We start from the raw sequence: 14,765 nt of genomic DNA, 5'->3' as shown, positions 1-14,765 counted from the left end.
AACTACTAAAACAGTGAGATTTTCAAGTTCAAAAGTGACGGTCCCTTTTTTTCAAATATTATATACATTTATTTAAGATGGCCTACAAAGCTTGACTAATCTGATACACCTTAAATTGCTGATTAAAACCATAATCCAAACAACATCAGTGTGAATATTTGCAATATGTGTAAATATCTTCACTATCTGATGAGTGATATAAATTTTTGTACTATTTTATTTCTGTATTTTAATTCCATTTTAATTTGTCTGACCACCTTCTTCATTTACCCAGGGTAAGGGTTCCCAGACTTTAGCATGTATCAGAATCACCTGAAGGACTTGTTAAACCACGTTGCTGGGCTTTACCCTCAGAGTTTCTGATTCTGTAGACCTTGAGTGGGTCTGAGAATTTGCATTTCTAACAGATTCCCACGTAATGCTGATGCTGCTGTCCCAGAGACCATACTCAGAACCAATGACCTAGAGAAACCTAGTTTTCTTGTAGGAAAACTCTTCTTTTTTTCTCACTTTCTCCTGGCTTTCTCCATAACTTGGGTTTTCTTTGATAATGCCTGGAGCACTAATGTTCATAGTCTTTGGAAATATAGTGGTCTACACATAGGATATGGAATCCACATCTATATGTAGTGGAAAAAGTGGAAATCTAGTTCCTCCCTCTTGCCAAACCAGAGACAGCAGCCTGTGTTGCTCTCTCTGCCACAACCCTGTAGCACCTCATTCATTTACCTCAACAAGGGCCACTAAGGAGGAGGTGCTGAGCTTGTCTGGGATTGCCATTACTGTTGTTCTCACTGATGTTTTCAATAGCTCTTATCTTTACATGCTCTTTATACAGAGAAGTTTTTCAGCAGAATTTAGAGTATTACACAGTGACAAGGAACAGTGACTGTTTTGGGGCATGTGAGCCAGAAAAGAAAAAGGGACAAAAATAGTTAAGGAAAGCAAGAAATGCCCTTGTTGAGCCCTAGGGAAAAGTAAGTCATTGATTGGTAGGCAAAGAATCCTCACCCGCCAGTCCTTTAACGTCACACCTATCGCCCTTTTGCAAGGAATGATACTCTCTTTTCATTCCATAGCAAACATGGCTCGCACTTATTCCTCTGAGACAAACAAACAAACAAACAGACAAACAAATGTATTTGGTTTTCATATATAGTCACACAATTTGGAAACATTACCACATATACAGTTATGTGTCTGGGTGGAGTGAAACTGATTCTCTCCTCCAAAATTCACCTCTGCTCCCCATTCTTCTTCATCCTTGCAACTAGACTCTTCATCCACTCAACTAGTCTCACCAAAGAAGTTATCTTTGACTTTGTCCTTTCTCTTATCCCTACATCCAGTCCATATCTAATCTCCAGTTGCACTACTTCCAAAATGTATCCTAAGTTTGCCCAGTTTATCTCCGTTGCTTCTACACTTCGAATGTCATCATCCCTTCACCTAGTTGACTACAGTAGTCTCTGAACTGTGCTTCTTGCTCCCACTCTTAATCCTGTGCAGTCTGCTCCTTACATGTCATCCAGAATGTCCTTTCTTTCTAAAATATAAATCAAAACATGCCACTTAAAACTCTCTGATGTCTTCCTCTTATTTTTTGAATAAAATGCTAACCCCTTACCATATCCCTATATGATGTGACCCCTTTTGTCTTTTACAATTCTCCCCTAGCTAATACTCATCCAGCTACTTCAGCCTTAATCCTAGACCATACAAGTTTGTTCCCACGTTAGAGCATTGATACTTGCTGTTACCTCTGCCTGAAATGCTCTGCCCCTATAACTATGCAGGGCTGCTTTCTTGTAACTAAATTCTTGGCTCCAAAGTCACCTCTTCATTGAGGCTTTTCTTGAGCATCCAATCTAAATTAGCTCACCAACCCCTCTTCATCCTGCATTTCACTCTTTACATCTCCTTATCTTAATCTTTTCATAACATATATTCACACCTGACACTAACTTGTTCACTTGTTTACTGGCTATTGTCTTCTCACAGACAAATGGAAACTCCATAAGATCAGAATCCCCTGTCTTATCTGCCACTCTATCTTCAATTCCTTATGAATGCCCAGCATAAATGCATTGAACGAATGAATCACTAATTATTATAGCTCTTAAAGAACAAGGTTGAGGGGCACCTGGGTGGCTCAGTTGGTTGAGCCATCCGACTTTGGCTCAGGTCATGATCTCGTGGTCGGTGAGTTTGAGCCACACGTCCGGCTCTGTGCTGACAGCTCAGAGCCCGGAGCCTGTTTCAAGTTCTGTGTCTCCCTCTCTCTCAGACCTTCCCCCATTCATGTTCTGTCTCTCTCTGTCTCAAAAATAAATAAATATAAAAAAAAAATTTTTTAAAAGAACAAGGTTGATTCATTACTTGATTATTTCATACTTACTGCCTCCCAGAAACTATTTGAGGAGGCTATGAAAGCCCCATTAACACTGGTCATATTGCTGTTGTTGAAAATTAGGGGTCTAACTTATATTCAGCATCAAATACATCTCTGGCAGCAGTCGGATCCTAGTATATGCTAAAATTGCTGTTCACTGCCCTTAGGTGAAATTAGGCCAGAAAATATATAGGAGTATTTTCTGCTAGTATAAAGGTTTTTAGATATTCTGCTTAGGATATAAAAAACTATATTTCACAAAACTAAATAATGTTTACTGATTTCCCAAGCTGAAGACCTCATAGTTCATTGATGAGCAAAGCAAATTAAATAGCCAAAGTACCTGGATCCTAGTAGTTTAGAATATGAAACAGAAAAACAATAACATTTATTTACAGAGGACATATATAGTCAATATAATAATAGATAATATATATTGAGTATTTACTATGTATAAGGCTTTTCACATATATTAACTTGTATGATCCTTACATCAATCCAGTGAGGTAGGCAATATTATTACTCCCATTTTACATTTACTATTTATATTTATTGTAAACTGAGTCACAAAGGCATTAATTAACTTGCCCACAGTTAGACACAGCTAATTAGTGGTGAACAGAAAATACTTAGAAGGAAATGTAAATGAAATTTTTAAAATATGTAACATATTTATTTTGGAGTATGATTAATTATGAACAATTGTGAATAAGTTATCTGTTCATATATTAACAAGTTATCAACGTTTCTTGTGTTTAAAACAGTAAACTTGTGTGTTGTTTTAAAAGTAAAACTTGTTAATTATCATCCAAACAATACGATGTAAAAACCTTTAAGTCAAGCCTCTAGCCTTAGCAGACGGCTTATTCTTTTAAACAGGAAACTATTAAAAATGTGTTCTGCATCCCAGTACTGTTTTTGTGTGTTTATTTTTGCTTTCAGGCAAGTGTCATAGGACTAGATCCTACTTTGGAAATGTGTCTAGCCACAAAAACCATGATCTAGCCACAAATAAATTAGGATTAAATGTATAGCAAGATAAATTCAAACCTTCACTCCTCCAAGCCCACACAGATGGTTTAATTTCTCTTAAGAGAGGATGCTTCTACCTTTCCTATGCATTAAGAAAACAAATGATTTCCCCCAAATAAATCCATACATTCATTAGGATCCCATTTCCTCAAGGCATTCTACTTGAGATGAGAAATATACAAAAAGGTTTATAAAGCATCTATAATTAATTGAGTAGATAAAACATGAAATGTATGCCATAGAATGATCTCAGCTGTAGAGACCATAGAGCAGTGAGCTACTGCTAACCAAGAGGGGAAAACACCAGAAGGTCAGAGGAAAGGGAAATCACTGTGGGCCAGAGTGAAATGGGAGAGCTTTGAGGAGAAGGAATTTGAGGTAGGCCTGAGAGCAAGGAGTGATATTTGGAAAATAAGAAAGAGGGAGCAATGAAAACTGAATGAGCAATGGCGAGAGAGTAGGAAAGAAGCCCTTCTATTTGGGGAACAGAGGGTAGAAGAGTTTGGCTGTTGTGGATGTCCATGTAGGCGTGGGAGTAATAAGAAGTAAGGTTACTCTGACATTTTTAGGCTAGACTGTGAAGAATCTTAGATTCTGTCCAAATACGTTTGATTTTATACTGTTGTTGCTGGGAACTGAGGGTTTCTGAGTTGGGCAGTGATATAATCAAACAGATGCTTAAAAACTCATGCAGCCATGAATCTTCAGGAGACAGGGAAGTGAAGAGACAGGAGGACGAGGTAAGGCATTTTGGAACACCGTGTCACTCTGATTGAGAGCTATGGCTGGTCCTTAATGGCCATTAGGAGTTTAAAGATACTTGCAAAGCACATACTTTAAACTTAGAGTTTAAAAACAGACTTCCATTGCATTTGCTGTTTGAAAACTAAAATGTACATTATAAATCCTTCAACAGAAAATTCTGTCAGTAATACTTCTGAAATACTTTCAGAACCCATCCACTATCACCCTACCATCTTCTTTACTGCCACCATCAATGCCCAGGAACTTCCCTCTTCCCACCCTTTCCCCAATGTATGATATTCTCTATATAGCAGCCAGGGTGACTCTTTCGCAATTGAAGTCAGTCAGTATCACTCTTCCACTCAGAACCTCCAAAGTCTCTCCTTCACACAGAACACAATTCACAATCATGATGGTGGCCTCAGAGCTGCCTCTGCCCTGTTTACTACCACCTCCCCCATTCTGCTACAGCTACTCCATCTTACTTACTTGACAACAGTGTGCTCCTCCTTCAGGGCCTTTGCTTTTACTTATCACTCTGCCAGAAGTCTCTTTCCTGCAGTGTTTGTAGGATTAACTGTCCCCTTCTTACCCACATAGGGGTCTATTCATATTTTATCAGAGAACTTGTCCCTACCTATCCGATGTCAAATAACGCAACTTTTATCAACTCTATCCCTACTCTTTAAATAAAAAACAAAACAAAAAACTCCTTTTAAGTCATCACAATTCCAGACTTTAAGATGTATTACAAAGCTGTAATCATCAAGACAGTATGGTATTGGCACAAACACAGGCACATAGATCAAAGAAATAGAATTGAGAACCCAGAAATGGATCCACAAACATATGGCCAACTAATCTTCTACAAAGCAGGAAAGAGTATCCAATGGAGAAAAGACCATCTCTTTAGCAAATGGTGCTGGGAGAACAGGACAGCAACATGCAGAAGAATGAAACTGGACCACTTTCTTACACCATACACAAAAATAAATTCAAAATGGATGAAAGACCTAAGTATGAGATAGGAAGCCATCAAAATACTGCAGGAGAAAATAGGCAACAACCTCTTTGACCTCAGTTGCAGCAACTTCTTGCTTGACTTGTCTCTGGAGGCAAGGGAAATAAAAGCAAAAATGAATTATTGGGACCTCGTTAAGATAAAAAGCTCCAGCAAAGCAAAGGAAACAATCAACAAAACTAAAAGGTAACCAACAAAATGGGAGATTATATTTGCAAATGACATATTGGATAAAGGGTTAGTAACCAAAATCTATAAAGAACTTAACAAACTCAATACCCAAAAAACAAACAATCCAGTAAAGAAACGAGCAGAAGACATAGACACTTTTCCAAAGAAGACATCCAGATGGCTAACAGACACATGAAAATATGCTCAATACTGCTCATAATCAGAGAAATACAAATCAACACCACAGTGAGATACCAACTCACACCTGTCAGAATGGCCAAATTAACAACTCAGGCAACAACAGATGTTGGTGAGGATGTGGAGAAAGAGGAACACTTTTGCACTGCTGGTGGGAATGCAAACTGGTGCAGTCATTCTGGAACACAGTATGGAGGTTCCTCAAAAAATTAAAATAGAGCTTCCCTGGGACCCAGCAATTGCACTACTAGGAATTTATACAAAGGATACAAAAATGCTGATTTGAAGGGGCACATGCACCCCAATATTTATAGCAGCACTATCAACAATAGCCAAATTATGGAAAGAGCCCAAATGTCCATTGACTGATGAATGGATAAAGAAGATGTGATATACATACACAATGGAATACTACTTGGCAATGAAAAAGAATGAAATCTTGCCATTTGCAACAATGTGAATGGAACTAGAGGGTATAGTGCTAAGTGAAATAAGTCATTCAGAGAAAGATGGGGATCATATTATTTCACTCATGTGGAATTTAAGAAACAAAAGAGATGAACATAGGGGAAGGGAAGGAAAAATAAGATAAAAACAGAGGGGAGACAAACCATAAGAGACTTAAATACAGAGAACAAACAGGGTTTCTGGAAGGCAAGTGAGTGGGAGGATGGGTTAAATGGGTGATGGGCATTAAGTAGAGAACTTTTTGGAATGAGCACTGGGTGTCATACATATGAGATGAATCACTGGGTTCTATTCCTAAAGCCAAGATTACACTGTATGTTAACTAACTCGAATTTAAATAAACAAAACAAAACAAATCCATATATGCTGGCTGGGGTTTTTCATGGATGGCCTTTATCAGGTTGAGAACGTTATGTTCTATATTAGTTTACTATTTTTATCATTGAGGTGCTGGATTTTGTCAAGTGCTTTTCATCTATTAAGATGATTGTGTGGTTATTGTCCTTAATTCTATTTATATGGTATATTAATTATTTTCAGATGTTTAGAAACTTAGTTTTAACAAATGATATTCTAACAGGGGAAAAAACCTCCTTTTATCAGTTGATTATTATCTTCCCCACCAGAACATCAGTTTTTGAGTGCAGAGAATTTTTTTTATGGCTGACTCCCCAGTTCTTAGACAAAGGCCTGAGATAAACATTCAGTAAATACCTGTTATTGAATTACATAATCTTTGGGTGCCTTATAGAGTTAGAGAAGGGCTGTCTTCTGGGGTTCCCTAATACTCCAGATGGATGTTGCCCTTCCCACTCTCAGTGGGTAGGAAAGGAATCAAAATCCAGAAACATGGCTTCTATAGAAGGAGATAGGAAGAATAGCACCATACAATCAGAGGTGTTTGCCGAATTTGTACTGCCTCTTCACCAAAGCTATTGGCTATTTTTGAATTGAAAATTTTTCCTTTAATGCCAATGACATATGTTAACCCCATTGTGCCAAAGAATGCTGCAGGTTCATCAAAGTCCATGTGTACTTCTTCATGGTGTCCAGATACATTGTTTCCATTCTCCCCTGGCATTTGGGTGAGACCCTGTGACAGTCCCAGCCAATGGAAAATGTTTGCCTCTGTGTGCCACTTCCAGGTCTGGCCCATTAAAGAAAAGAAAAGAAAAAAAGCAAATGAAACAAAAAACAAAACAAAAGCCCTTTCTGCACATGTTCTTCTATGCTCTTTCCCTTTCTGTCTGCTAGATGTTAATGCTCCGGGAAACCTTGGAATCCACATGCTGAAACTTGGCATAGCTTTTGTCTGCCTGGGTCTCTGAATGACAGCACAGAGCAGAGCTACCACTAACTTGAACACCTGCCTGTTGATTTTGAGCCATTACACACTGTGGGTCTGTTTGTTAACATGCAATATTTGTCACCTTCTTACTTTTAAAAAAAAATTCATTGCTTGTGCGAAATTCAAATTTAACTGGGCACCTTGTATTTTTATTTGCTGTATCTGGCCACCCTACAATAAGGAATCACATTTAAATTCTTTACATATCCACCCAGAAACTTGTACATGAAGGTGTATAACAGCATTATTCATAATAGCCAAAAGGTGGAAACAGCTCAAATGTACACCAGCAGACAGACGTATGAACAAAAAGTAGTATATCCATGTAAGGAATATTATTTGGCCATAAAAAGATATGAACTGCTGATACATGCTACACAACATGGATCAACCTGGAAAAAGTTACGCTAAGTGGAAAAGGTCAGTCACAAACACCCATATACTCTATGATTTCATTCATATGAAAATCCAGAAGAGGGGAATCCATAGAGAGAAACCATAGATCAGTGGTTGCCTCAGGCTGGGGGGAAGGGGAATGGGAGGATAGGGAGGCTAACAGCTAAAGGACTCATGGTTCCTTCTTGAGGTGATAAAAATGTTCTAAAATTGACTGTGGTGGCAGTCACACACTTCTGTAAATAGACTAAAAATCATTAGGCTGTACACTTTAAAATGTACAACTATACACTTACAGTATATGAGTTATATCTCAATAAAGATGTTTTTTAAAAACAGTCCTTATATGACTGTATGTCCCAGCAAGCTCTAGCATCTGTGTCACTGCTCTGCTGCCTTAGCTACCACTTAGGAAGGCATTAAGCATTCCAGAAAGTGATCTTTTTTTTTTTTTTTAATTTTTTTTAACGTTTATTTATTTTTGAGACAGAGAGAGACAGAGCATGAACGGGAGACAGAGCATGAACGGGGGAGGAGCAGAGAGAGAGGGAGACACAGAATCGGAACCAGGATCCAGGCTCTGGGCCATCAGCCCAGAGCCCGACGCGGGGCTCAAACTCACGGACCGTGAGATCGTGACCTGAGCTGAAGTCGGACGCTTAACCGACTGAGCCACCCAGGTGCCCCCAGAAAGTGATCTTTAAAAGAGGGAGTTTAGGGGCGCCTGGGTGGCTTAGTCGGTTGAGCGTCCGACTTCTGCTCAGGTCATGATCTCACAGTCTGTGGGTTCGGGCCCCATGTCAGGCTCTGTGCTGACGGCTCAGAGCCTGGAGCCTGTTTCCAATCCTGTGTCTCCCTCTCTCTCTGCCCCTCCCCCAGTCTCACTTTGTCTCATTCTGTCTCTCAAAAATAAATAAATATAAAAAAAAATTTTAAAGAGAGAGTTTAAATTCTGATATTGTATAAAAAGCAAATAAATAAAAACCTTGATTCTTCTTGAAGTGGTGTTTGACAAATAAAGAATTTTTTCAGTCTCCAAATATAATCTTGCCTGAAAAAGTAGATATGTAAATTATGAATATGTATCTCCATAAAGCTTTTTAATTTTCTCTCTTAAACTCTTCATTTTCTACTACTCAAAAACAATCCCTCCAAATGCCTCTCCTTAGTTAAAATATATTAATTATATAACTGCTGGAAAGTACTTTAGAAAACATTTTTTTACATTTTTCTCCATACAGTCACAAGATCACTATACTTCCCACCAATTTTAAATTTGTAATATATAAGGAATACCAACATCTTCATTTTTTTTAGCTCACACGATTGATATTACCATGACAACTTACCACTAGAAGGGTAAAATTGGTTAAATTCTCCTACTATTTTATTTTATTTATAACATTTAGATTTTAATGCATGGCTCTGCAGTTCAGATGAAAATGCAATAGGTTTAAAAGTTTTTTATTTAGGGACACCCGGGTGTCTCAGTTGATTGAGCGTCCGACTTCAGCTCAGGTCATGATCTCACAGTTCGTGTGTTCAAGTCCCACATCGGGCTCTGTGCTGACAGCTCAGAGCCTGGAACCTGCTTCAGATCCTGTGTCTCCCTCTCTCTGCTCCTCTCCACTTGCTCTCTCTCTTTCAAAAATAAATAAACATGTGCTGACAGCTCAGAGCCTGGAACCTACTCTGGATTCTGTATTTCCCTCTCTCTCTGCCCCTCCCCCCACTCGCTCCTGCTCACTCTCTCTCTCTCAAAAATAAATAAACATTTATTAAAATGAATTCTTTAAGTCATCTATGATTTTGATTTGAAAAAAGCAGGAATTAGAGTAATTTCTAATATTTTTGACATGAACAGATGAAAATTGCACTGTCTTATTTTATCATAGAAAGTTACCCATGAAAAAATGAGCAAAAATATTTTTCTTTGTAGGTATCAGTTAACGAAGTCAAGCGATTTTTATCACATATATTGGAACGAAGAAAATTGATTAAAGTAATCCAACAAAGAGAAAATGCCCTAGGAAAAAAGAAGATTCAACGTAAATTAAGAATAAGAGGAATTCAAAATAAAGATCTCTCAAAAAGAAATAAAAATCATTGTAAGTAGAATTCTTTCTAACATAAATTTAAAATTACTTGATGTAATCTAAAATAAAATTTTAAATCTACTTTCTGAAAACTCTTAGAATATAGTCATAAATATTTATATACACAAAAGCTTTAAATTTTGTGAGCTTCTTTTAGATTCAGAATTTGTTCTGATGATAATAAGCAAGGTTGATAATTAGGACTCATGGATTAAAAAAAAAATCTCCAGGGGTGCCTGGGTAGCTCAGTTGGTTTAGCATCTGACTCTTGATTTCAGCTCAGGTCATGATCTTACAGTTTGAGTTCGAGCCCCACATCCAGCTCCTCACTGAGAGTGTGGAGCCTGCTTGGGATTCTCTGTCTCCCGCTCTCTCTGCCCTTCCCACTAACTTCCTCTCACTTTCTCACAAAAGTAAATAAACATTTTTTTAATCTCAAAAATTATGTGGAGAAAACACGTGTCAGTTATTCTGCTAATAGAAACACTCATGCTGAAAACAAAACCAAAATTAATATAGTGCCCCTTTTTTTTCTAGTCTAGCAATCTAAATCTCTTCCTAGTAAAGACATACCTGGTTAGTTGACAGATTTCTCTGGATGCAAGAAGGGTCTAGAAAATATGAACAATGTCTCCATAGCTTCTGTGTTCAGCAGTTAACTAGCCCTCAGTTATAAAATTTAAGAATCATTTCCAACATTTAATCATTTCCAACAGTTTCATGAAAACTATCTCTTTTCTAACAGATTCGTATGAATTTCTATTTTATTAGCATCTTATTTAACAGAGGGAAACTTCTTTGGCAGACAAAAATTAAGGATATCCATTTTTAATGGCATTATAAAATTATGAACATCTTAAATTCATTTTAAATCTAAGTCATATACATTGAAACATTAATTTGACAATTTTTTGATGTAGAAACATGGCTTGCCTTCTATTTAACATTGGTCTAATGATTGGCATTTCTAGTACAAACCACACTCAAACTGCATCATCCATGATTTCCCATCTTACATTTTCAATGAAACAAGGGACTAAAAACATTTATGGAACAATCTGTGAAGAGAATCCTTCCAGATATTTGTAGACTTTTTCCTCAGTAATTTATAGATGCTTCACCTACTTAAATTGGATAATTATTAAGGACTCTCCTTTATCAAGTTTTTTCATTGTTTTCCAGTAATGTTAATAGAAACATTTTCTTTTTGTAATCAGTTTACATATTTTTTAATGTTTTAGCTATTTTTTAGAGAGAGAGCACAAGTCGGGTAGGAGCAGAGAAAGGGGAGGACAGAAGATCTGAAGCAAGATCCACGCTGACAGCAGGGAGCCCAATGTGGGGCTCAAACCCACCAACCATGAGATCATGACCTGAGCCAATGTCGGAGGCTCAACCGACTGAGCCACCCAGGTGCCCCCAGTGTACAGATTTTTAATTCAATTCTATAATTACAGTAAACAGGAAAACTGGCACAAAAACATTTGGGATCAAACACTCCTGATCATTGGTAAGCGTGCAAGGTGGGAGAACAGAATTGAACACATTTACTAAAGGAGAATCCCACTACCTGCAAGTATTTAGTGTGCTGTAGACATCAGTAAGAAAGTTAGATAGAGGAAATGAAAAGTGTTGATTAATTTGGCAAGTAAGGAAGGTACAGATTGTTGAAGGAGCTTCTGCTGTTTAAAAGAGTAAATAAGAGGGGTGCCTGGGTGGCTCAGTCAGTTAAGCGTCCAAATCTTTTTTATGTATATACTTTATTGCCAAATTGGCTAACATAGTGTGTACAGTGTGTGCCTGGTTTGGGGGGTAGATTCCTGTGGTTCATCACTTACATTTCTTTTAATATGATTTATTGTCAGATTGTCTTAAGTGTCCAAATCTTAATTTCAGCTCAGGTTATGATCTCACAATTCATGAGATTGAGCCCCACATTGGGCTCTCTGCTGCCAGTGTGGAGCCTGCTTGGGATTCCCTCCCCCTACCTCCCCTATTCGCAGTCTCTCTCTCTCTCTCTCTCTCTCTCTCTCTCTCTCTCTCCCTCTCTCTCTCTCTCTCTCCCTCTCTCTCTCTCTCTCAAAATAAATAATTAAACTTTTAAAAAAATAAAAAAAGAGTAAGTATATCACTACATTGTACACCTGAAACTAATATAAAACTGTATGTTCATTATACTGGAATTTAAAAACAAAAAAAATAAAAGAGTAAATAATACCACCCTTCAAAAGAGATCTCTTTCCCTTATGTAGAAGTGGTTATATTATACCTAATAATAAAAAATAATAAGTTATCTTTAATTGAGAATTTTCTATATTATTTTAAGTGCTCTACCCAATTTAAGATAGGTTATATTATCTCTACTTTATAACACTTGAAATTTGCAGCACAGAGAAATAATTTGCTTAGCATTATGAAAGTTACCTAGCAGGAAAACTAGGATTTGAACTTAGATGGTCTGGTGCCAAAGTCCTCTAGCCATTATGCCATATGCTTCTCATAAAAGTAAGGTGACAATAATGAAGAAATGTTAACGTCATGCTCCTGAAAATGGCTTTGGGCAAATATTGAATTACATGATAAAGATGCTACAATTTCCTGACCACCAAATTTACTTGAAGGTTTTGAAGGAAGTAAATAATAGTAAATAATTGCAAACATCTTTATTTTAGAACTCACAACTATAATGTATGCAAAAGACTTCAAAATTCATGTTTTGATATCAAAACGAAGACTTCAAAGAAATGCCTTCCTGTTCTCCAGACCTCTAGAGAGTGTTACATGCATTCATCACTGACTACATGAATGTTCCAAGGACATTTGAGAAGCCCTGTCTTATAACAGTCTGAAGATTTACATAAATTAGAAAAATATTTCTTCCTGACAGAAGTACATGTAGAAGGGTGGTCACTGCTAATAAGACCAATAGATAGAAATTGAGAACTAAGGGACTCCAGAGGACTCTTATTGATTCTAGTTGATAATTTTTTATGTGAGTCTTATTTGATAATGATTTTTAATTGTTTTGCCTTAATATTTAAGAGTGTTTTCTCCCACATTTACTCCAAAAGGCTGCTTCCCTGCTCAGTTGAGGAGTTCTAGATATGACATAAAAATGTTGACATGCATGGACTTGAAATATCAGGTAGAGCTCTGATAGGAAATAAATGGCACATTTAAATTGAGTCCTTTGAGAAAAAGTTTAATAAAGGGTTTGTTGATTACATCAATTAATTAATAAGCTATTCTCTCCTGATTTTCTCTCACTCAAAATTTTGATCAGCATCCTTCCAATCTTTTACCCCAAGTTTTTTTAGAGGAATTAACAAGATACGGCCAAATTTAGAGCTTAGAGCCCACAATAATTTACCATAAATCTCTAGGATTATATTTACACACTGATCAACCAGATAAAAATCTAGTGATGAGGTTGAGAAAATAAAACTGTATTTACCGGAATGCCTTGTACAGTGTGCACTGCCCTTGTTATGGAAGATACCTTAAGAGGCATTTGTGGATAGAAGGGAGATAAACATCCCCTCCTGATCCCCTACCTCCAACTCAACACAGAAGCCTGGTGTCATCTGATTCCAAATATTTACACATGGAAAGAAATTGCACTGTAGAGCCAGGGAGAAGAATTCTGTTATTTTTGTTAAAGTAAGAAGAAGAGAGAATGGGAGAACAATGGGAGAAAGCAGACCTAAGGATCCAGAAAGGTGGTTATTGACTGCGCTAACTTGAGAAACCAGCACAACTCCAAAGTTAGGGGAACCCAAATGATATTTTAAAATTGGTGATGCCTAAGCTGACCATTAAAAGTTGTTTTTGTTCTTAGAATTAATCATCTTTCATTCTGCTCTATGAAATCATTGGTAAAAATCTATATTCCTGACAAATGCTTTTCAAGAGTGAATATTCTTTTGAGACAACTTGAAGAGTTGTTGGTTTCACTGTGGGTCACTGTGAGACAGTCCAGGAACAGTACCTCTCAAATCAGGAATTAAGAAAGTAGGGAAAGCCATGGAGAAGTAACCTTCTCTAGAGGGAGGGTTTGAACTTTACAAGCTGTAGAATAAACTGGGAATATAGGTTATACATGGTTATCAAGCTGGCTAAAAACCTTGTTCAACTCTGTTCTCACTCAGTTCCCACTTCAGCATTTTACACATAGGATATCATAAGAGATGGAATATAGGTGTTCTATAAAAGTGCTGTTCCCAAGACTTACTAGTCTTCCACATACAAGAAAGGAGATTTAACTTAACATTATCAAAAACCTTTCCTAATTCTTAGTGACCACATCTCCTTAACTCAAGGCTTACAACCCATGTATAATAACCTGTTAGAGAAATCAAAGAGATTAACATCAAGCTGTTTCTAGAATATGAATATGTTTCTCCACATTTTTAAAAGAGAGAAACTGTTTACCCATTTTCCATTTTCCCCCTACCTAGAATTTGTCAAATAATAACCAATAGCATTTGCACTACCATTACTTCAAGGCAAGATCTGTGCCTGGCATTGTATCTGTCACATACTTAATATGAATCAATATTTGCTGATTTAAATTGAGTTGAATTCTTTTTATGTAAAGCTAGGATATAAAATCAGGTCTTCTGACTCCAATTTCAGCATTCTTTGCAATATACTACACTATAAGTGCTACATAAACATAAGAGAGCCTTCCATTTTTAGAGTATATTTGAATATTGTTTTACAGTTGAACATAATGCTTTCACATCCATTCCATTTTTTTTAATGGCATGTTCATTTTCCCTTTAGGTATCTTTTCACTATAACTTCAATAGCAATCCTTTTTTTCTGAGACAGAATTGAGTATCATAGATTAATTACCTTTATTAAATTGTTAGCAAGACAAATCAATAATTAATCATG

General features: G+C 36.9%; 1 protein-coding gene across 1 annotated transcript in view; it reads left to right on the top strand.

Moving 5' to 3' along the window:
- The window catches only part of LOC122467056 (protein sel-1 homolog 2-like), a 38,267-nt gene extending 28,381 nt beyond the window's left edge, over positions 1-9,886 (top strand). The window contains exon 3 of the mRNA XM_043553313.1: positions 9,710-9,886. Within this exon, the coding sequence (XP_043409248.1) occupies positions 9,710-9,886 (177 nt within the window). The remainder of the gene's footprint in view (positions 1-9,709) is intronic.
- Positions 9,887-14,765: the final 4,879 nt, after the last annotated feature.

This window comes from Prionailurus bengalensis, chromosome A3 (assembly GCF_016509475.1).
Source record: "Prionailurus bengalensis isolate Pbe53 chromosome A3, Fcat_Pben_1.1_paternal_pri, whole genome shotgun sequence".
Taxonomy (NCBI): Eukaryota; Metazoa; Chordata; class Mammalia; order Carnivora; family Felidae; genus Prionailurus; species Prionailurus bengalensis.
Note: the sequence above shows the minus strand (reverse complement) of the source record. Positions and strands in the feature narration are given on the sequence as shown.